The 7,810-nt window shown below is 32.1% G+C and overlaps 1 protein-coding gene across 5 annotated transcripts; it reads right to left on the bottom strand.

The window, feature by feature from the left end:
- Positions 1–221: 221 nt before the first annotated feature.
- Positions 222–3,730, bottom strand: LOC122000882. 5 transcript variants are annotated; one of them, XM_042555374.1, is made up of 11 exons: positions 3,374–3,730; positions 2,758–2,828; positions 2,537–2,673; positions 2,269–2,468; positions 1,916–2,200; positions 1,775–1,833; positions 1,647–1,689; positions 1,435–1,506; positions 1,207–1,357; positions 946–1,089; positions 223–837 (listed from the first exon to the last, which is right to left on the bottom strand). In XM_042555374.1, exons 3-11 carry the CDS (start codon positions 2,573–2,575, stop codon positions 469–471), a joined length of 1,362 nt encoding a protein of 453 aa, XP_042411308.1. In that variant the 5' UTR covers positions 2,576–2,673; positions 2,758–2,828; positions 3,374–3,730; the 3' UTR covers positions 223–468. The 5 variants fall into 5 exon arrangements, with proteins under 5 accessions (XP_042411309.1, XP_042411308.1, XP_042411304.1 ...); XM_042555370.1 differs by having other exon boundaries at positions 225–837; positions 2,758–3,115; XM_042555371.1 differs by having other exon boundaries at positions 225–837; positions 2,758–3,112.
- Positions 3,731–7,810: the final 4,080 nt, after the last annotated feature.

The raw sequence follows: 7,810 nt of genomic DNA, 5'->3' as shown, positions 1-7,810 counted from the left end.
CTCTGGTGTTGACTTCCTTGACTTTGACTTTTACGTTGATTGCTATCTCTATCCTTTGACCTACACTTAATGGACCCCTCTTTTATCACTGCATCATATACACGTTACAAGAATGCAGAGATATTGTGCAACAAAAGGCCACGCAAGATTCTGAATTGAATGAAATATAGCCCCCATGAGATCCACTTGTCGTAACAAATTGTTCTATTATTCTCTTCCAAAGTTTGAAGTTTTTATTTACACTTTCCAGATGCAAAGTTTTACAGTATATCATATTAAAAGAGAAAAACAAGTTTAAAAAAAAACATCTTGGACTGCAAGGGCATCAAAGCTTGAAAATCTTTCATCAGTATGGACTTCTATTATGATTTGTCATATGTTGTTGAATTTTGAACGTCTTTTTGAACTTCGAATTGTATTTCTCTGGTTCTAATTTACCTCCAACTTTTCTAGAAGTTATTTGTGCGTCTACATGACTGTAGAAGTTGGTTGAGGCCTGACAGAGATATCAGAAGAATGCGATCCATCTTGGTAAACAGGTTCAGAAATCAAAATCAAAACAAGAGCTACCATGATTGCTGAAAGAACCGTCATTGCAGTCCATGTCAAGCGAACATCATACTTCAATGGTTTGCATTCTTCAACAAGGATCTTGGAGAACGCATCGCGAACCAACCGACAATTCGCGAGTCTCTCCATGCGAGGAAATCCATCAAGTATATTCTGCATGGAGCTCGTGTAGACTTGCACTCTTGTGTACTCGGTTGGTGAAAAAAATTCTCCATGGCTGCAAGAGCCACCACCACCATCATCCCAGCACGTATATTTCTTCAAAATCTTGATACAGAAAAAAAAAATTATATTAGCTCAGACATGAGCAGAATGAAAAGTAAAATGTCTAGTGGTAGAAGAACATTTGGAGAGTATGCAAGAGAAAGAAATTACCTCAGGAATATCTCCTATTTTGATTGTGTTGGAAGAACAGTTGCCTGGTTGGTAAGAATACTCTGGTGGTCCAGTAAAGGGGTTGCAAGCATACTCCAGATCTGGAAGAGACAGTGATTTCGCTGTTGATATGTTTGCATTCACCTGCCATTTTGCAAATGTAGTAGCTATTAAGAAGTTGATAACCCTTGTTAATTTGCTACAATTGCTTGTTACCTGTAATCCTTATCGAATTTTAAAAAAAATATTAGAGTTCGGTACCTGGTCAATGGTATCATGGATTCCTTGTCGGATATCATGTAGAAAAATATTAGCTGACAGTTTCTCACTGCATTGTAGGATTGAGCTTAAGGTGCTATTTTGAGGATTTTGTTGATATTCCTCAATTGCTGCACAGGTATCAGCAGAAAACCTGCAAATTTAGGGGAATTAACTTGATCGTAATTGTGAAAAAACAAGTGCTCATATACAGGAGCATTTTTTACGTACTTAGATAGGAAGAAATATATTCCAAAGAATACCCACAAGGCAAATGTAAGTAGCCAGCAAAAGATGATAGACCTGTCAGAGTAGAATGATAATGTTGGATTTTACATTAAAAATACGAATTGGATTTTAGAAGATCTTTATGATCTCTGTTATTTTACAGTGAGATCTGAACTCTTAACTGACTTGACGACTAGTTAAGTTTGCTTACTTACAGAGAAAAAGTCCGGCTAAGTCTTACTCTCAGAGGCCTCAAGACTGCAACAAGGAAGGAAATAAAACAATTAGATGTAAAATTAATGTGGTAAAAAAATTAATAAAAGATGGTTAACGCAAGATTTACCAACAACTGCAAGAAGAACCATAAGATTTGGCACAATGATGAAGATGGTCATCATTTTCCTGCAAAATGGACCATTGCCAATGTTATTAATGACAGCAGTTTGATGTTCATTTCCCTCTTTGTTTAGTGTTCAGTTCTTACAATATGCCAATTGCCCTATCGACCAGGTGCATGCTCTTCTCAGCCTTTTGCTGCATGTTTGCAGCTTCGTCATTAAGAATTTGAGACCTGGAATTCAAATAGCTGGATCCTTCAAGGCTGCCATATTGATATTGTGCTGCAACACTTTCCATGTCGCCTATAGCTTTTGTCACATTGTTTATGGTTTGTGAAGCCTCTTGTGATGTTTTTACGATGATGTTCTTGATTGATCGCACTCTTGAATGAAACTTAGAGCTTCCACCAAGCACAATACCAGATGCTACTCTGCATAGTAACTTTTTTACAACATTTGTTTTTGGATAAACATTCTCATCTCATAATAACAGGCTTACATGGCGAGGCATGCCAATATGATCCCAATCACCATCGCCCAGACATGGTGTCTCTTAGAACAAGGGAGTTCTTTCTTTTGCTTCCTTTCCATCTTGAGCAAACTAGTCCTTCGTGCCACAAGAATGCAAGCATACAAAAAACCACTGAGAAGCCATATTGTGCCAATTATGTACCCATATCTTCCTGTATAAATTGTAGACTGAAAAAAGAAAAAACAATCAATATCTGTTCAAGTTTATACAGTGACAGAGAGGAAACAGAGATTACACTCCAGTAATGCTTGCTTGTGATGCTGTAGCCACCCATGTACTTTTTGAAGCCATTCAAAGGATCAACTCTCTGTGTCCTTGCTGATAATCCTCCTACAACTTCTGCATTGTTCCCGTCTTCGATCAAAACTCTTTCTTTTAAGAATAAACGAGAGGAAAGGTCAATCAATCACCAGTAATATGAGATGCAAATCAAATTTGAACAAAGAAGTAACGTACCTGTCTCAGTGACAGAAAGCCCAACTGCCTCCTTATTGCTGAAAGAAGTGGCTGGAACTGCTGCTTCACATCTTAACATTGAGGCCAAGGAAAACACAAGCATCGTAAATTGGCACATCATTGGCAATCCCATTCTAGTGTTTTAAAACCTACACAAACTCTGATTGAGAGTGTTAGACTTGTACAATTCCTGACAGAGCATTATATATTCCTTCTGAGATGAGGGATCGAAACACCGTCAGTAAAAGGTGAGGAGGACAACGCATTGATTTAAGCTCATGGCATACACGTTTAAGATCATTCTTATTGAGTGGGGCAACAGATACAGAATGTCATGAAAAGTTCACTTCTTGGGCTGCTTCAGGTGTGCAATAAACATGCGCATGCAAACAACAAAAAGTGAGCTTTAGCGGAAGTTTATAAACTTTTAGATGAAGCACACATTTAAAAGATTAAGCTACTAAAGTTTTTTTTTAATAAAAAAAAGTGATAATGTCTCTTAAAACTACTTGATAGGTTCAATTACAAGCAAGACGTCAGGGCCGAATGGCGTATAAAGCATGATGCAGATTTCAAGTATGTTGATAGAAAGTTGAGAGAAATCAATCTCACTTACTCTCAAACTTCAGCCCGATTGCCCACAGTGAAGCAAACTTCAAGCAGGAAATCAATCTCGCATAATTAGTATCCCTTTTCTTCTTCCGGGGAACAACAACAGGAAGAAACCAACATGATCTCCTTCAAAAGAGACAAAAAGCATTCCATGCCTTAACAGGTCCTTTGCCACCCAAATCTATCTCCCTGCAGAATTCTCATCTTTCAGGAGCTCTCCTGAAGCTTAAATGTCCAAGAGCAGAGAATGGGTCAATATAACGACTCACTGTAGCTCACACAGTCAAACCTTATGAACTAAGAAATTAACGAAGCCCAAGAGAGTAAGGAGGCAGCTGGAGCCCTCTGCAAAGACCTTTTTTACTATACTTGTGTGTCTGTGTGTGTATATATATATATACATATTCTCGAGTGCTGTTGATGTGATTCTTTCCTTCTCTGCAGAGTGTGAATTCTGATGCAAAAAGAATGGAGAAAAAAAAAAGTTGAGCAAACCTTTTCTTTCGGCTATGCTTCCCTTCATGACCACTTCACTGATGATAAGTTTCTTTTTAACTTTTTTGGTTTAGAAAAATACGCTCTACGTGTTTTGATGCTATGGCAGCGTATAAATAATAGCTTTGCCATAGAAAGTTGCCGTTTTGATGGAGAAATACCAGGACATGTGCCCAGGTGAGAGGGATCTCGTGGAGGACTTATTTGACTGATCTTTTGGTATGTGACCAAACAGTCGAAGAAACATCAGACCAGATGGACTTTGAGCAGTTTGGCAGCAAGATAGCGTTGAAGTCAAAAGTGCATGACTTTAAATTTGGGGTCAGAGTTTCTCACTACGGTTTTTTTATTGATAATTCAAGTATCCCCGATTAACTGATTTTCCTACAGATAAGTTTTATTTGAAATATAATTTATACAGTCAAAAATTAATTTCTAAAATATTTATCCATTTGAAATTTGGAAATTCTGGCATTTCTTTGGACGAAAATGAAATAGAAGGAAATATAGAAGAATATTTTTTTTTTTCCAATTTTGTACCCAATCAAATAGCTAAGTTTTCAAAATATTTAAATCATGTATTATAATTTTAATATTACTAAATCATGTTCATTCTATTTAAAAAATCCATCAGTCAATTTCGATCCAAATTGATTGATGGACCCAGAGACCTTGGAATGATATGAAATTAATTTCTATATGTTCTTCTAGCTCTCATAATTGTAAAAATACTATCAAACATTAATTTGACCTAATATATTGAGAGTAGTGATTTTTTAAATATAAATTAATTTTTCGAATATATTAATATTCAAAAAATCATTGTTCTCAATATATTGCGTCAAATTGATATTTGATAGTATTTTTACTATCAGGAAAACTAGACGAACGCATAGAAACGAGTTTAATGTCATTCCTAGAGAGCTCGGAATGACATGAAACCAGTTTCTATGTGTTCATCTAGTTTTTCTGATAGTAAAAATACTATCAAATATCAATTTGACGCAATATATTACGAGCAGTGATTTTTTTTTAAACTATGGTTGAATGAACTTAAATAAAATCAATGTAGGTTCATTCGATCAAAATCGGTTGATGGACCTAGAGAGATCGGAATGAAGTAAAACTAGATCTTATGGGTTCTTTTAGTTTTAATGATTATATCAGTTCTCTCAAATATCAATTTTACCCAATATATTGAGAGCAGTGATTTTTTAAATACAAATTAATTTTTTAAATACATTCATATTTAAAAAATCACTGCTATTAATATATTAGGTCAGATTGATGTTTGATAGCATTTTAAAATAAGGAAAACTAGACGAACACATAGGAACTGATTTCATGTCATTTTGAGGTCTCTAAGTCCATCAGCCGCTTTCAGTCAAAACTGACTTATGAATATAGAGACCTAGAAATGACATGAAACTAGTTCATATGTGTTCGTCTAGTTCTCCCGATTTAAAAATACTATCAAATATCAATTTGACCGAATATATTGAGAACAGTAATTTTTAAAAAATGAATTAATTTTTCGAACATATTTGTATTTAAAAAAATCACTGCTCTTAATATATTAGGTTAAATTAATATTTGATAGTATTTTTATAATTAAGAAAACTAGATGAACACATAAGAACCGATATATGTCATTTCGAGATTTCTAGCTCTATCAGTCGGTTTGGTCTAAACTGAATGAATTTTTTCAAATACACAGAAAGAAAGCAATTTAACTAGAAAAATTTTGCAATCAAATTGATTCGAGGATAGGGGTAAAATAAAAAATGGGTACATGATTTAATAATTTTAAAATTATGATACATAATTTAAATATTTTAAAAAATTATCTACGAAAAGTTATTTTTTTTCGCTTCCAATTTCTCTAGTTGAAAGGAAAAGAACATTAATCAACACTTTCTTTTGATAACAAAACAATTTAAAATATTAAATATATATAATAGTGAATGTTTAATAAGAATAATTTATAATAAAAATTATAATAAATGTATAATAAGAATAATAGCACTTGATAACCATTAGTACTTAAATGTTTTAAAAAGTTGTTTTAAGATTCCTAGGGAGTAGTAGATTAAATGAATAAAATGTTAATAAATAAGTTTAGTATTCGATTTAATAAATTTTATTTATATTCAATCAATACAAATAAAAGTTAATTTATTAAATTAAATGGATTCTTATATATATATATATATATATACGTTAATATTTATAAATAAATTATTTATAAACTATACGTGTTCATTAACAATACTTATGAATAATATATACCAATAATATTTAAATAATATTTAAATAATATTTATCAATAAAATTTTTATTAATATGATAAATAAATAAAAAAATATTTTCAAAAGGAGCAATAAATTTGTATGATCAAACTTAATAATCAATTAAGAAGTTTAAAATAATAAAAATTTCAAGTAATAAATTAATTTGAATTGAAAATTTGATAATATTTAAATGAATCACATTCGAGTCAATTTTAAACTAAGTAGCTTGTAAAAAATAAATCAAATTAAGTTTGAATAACTATTTTAATCGTTTGATTTATTTAGATTCGATTTAATATTATTTTATCAAAGAATCTTGAACAATACTTTTACGAGATCATTTGTGAAAGAGGATTGTGATTGTGGCAATCCAAGTGGTACACAAGTAATGAGCTTGTATCAATGAGCAAAGGTTTTGACTCGTGACTCTAATAAATAATCCTTCCCCTCAATACTTATTTACATTTCTCCATTTCACTATGGGGCCCATGATGAGAATTGTTTGGCGTGAGCGCTATTACATTTTATATCAATTTGTTAAAGAGAATTACACATAAGTACAAATTTCTCTTTCCCTACTAATTTTGCATACTCTAGATGAATATCTTCGTCTTTAATGCACTACTATAACTTTTTTCACATTGTTATAGGATTGAGCAATCGGTTAAAATTGAATTAACCCAACCAATTGAACTGATAACTAAACAAATTGAACTTATTTTGAATCTATCGAACTAACTCAACTTTTAAAAAAATCAAATTGATAAAATATCAATTAATTTATATTTTAATTGAAATAACGAAAATTTTCGATCTGGACAATCGATTTCAATATCACCAATCTATTGGGAATGGATTTATAGTGAAGAAATCATGAAGGAACTAGCCCCCAATCGATTTGGGAATATCACAATACTCAACAAAGGAACTAGCACCAATCAATTGGACATCGGTTCAATTTATAATATCAGCTTAATCGATTTAATCAAATTTTGATTTTTAAAATTAAAATTGAATTGATTAATTGATATAATTAATATTTTAAGAAAAAACTGAATTTTTAAATTAATCGAATTTTTTACTTTTAATTTCGGTCAATTTAGTTTATTTATTCAATTTAATTAAAATTTTACTCACCCTTGGGACAAAAGAAAGATTTTTTTCCTTCTTATACGTAAGTAATTTAGTGAACTCAAATTTGTCTTTTCTTCCGCTTAAATCAAATAGATGTCTAATCATTAAAAAAAAACATCTCCTTCTCTTCCAGTAAACAAGAAAGATAAATAAATAAATATATATATATACTCTTATCTCCGTGCAATATTTTTATTTAAATGCAGTGGCGCATGGCACCTACACGTTTTCAAACAAGCAAACAATTCAACTAAAAAAAAGGTCGTCACGTGTGTCTTGATTGCCCATTCCCCACCTGTGTGCTGTGCCATCCATTATTCATCACCTGTGTGCTGTGAACAAACAATCGCATTTGCTGCCAACAATTGGACACGAGATCGCCATTCCAGGTCTAAACTTATTCTAACATTTGTTCCAACGGATTCGAATCCAGACACGATCACTCTGACGATGCATCGAATAGACTATTCTTCTATTAACATTAATAATAATAATAATAGTTAAGAAATTCCGATAGTAGT

The sequence above is a fragment of the Zingiber officinale genome, chromosome 7A, assembly GCF_018446385.1.
Source record: "Zingiber officinale cultivar Zhangliang chromosome 7A, Zo_v1.1, whole genome shotgun sequence".
NCBI lineage: Eukaryota > Viridiplantae > Streptophyta > Magnoliopsida > Zingiberales > Zingiberaceae > Zingiber > Zingiber officinale.
The sequence above is the reverse complement of the archived record's forward strand: the minus strand, read 5'-3'. Positions and strand labels throughout refer to the sequence as shown.

Excerpts from the sequence above, each read along its gene's own strand:
- LOC122000882 (XM_042555370.1), bottom strand. The coding sequence starts at position 2,890 with ATGGGATTGCCAATGATGTGCCAATTTACGATGCTTGTGTTTTCCTTG. Across the intron at positions 1,690-1,774 it reads GGTTCTTCTTGCAGTTGTTG|TCTTGAGGCCTCTGAGAGTA; the intron begins GTAAATCTTGCG and ends TCCTTGTTGCAG. Across the intron at positions 838-945 it reads AAATAGGAGATATTCCTGAG|ATTTTGAAGAAATATACGTG; the intron begins GTAATTTCTTTC and ends TTCTGTATCAAG.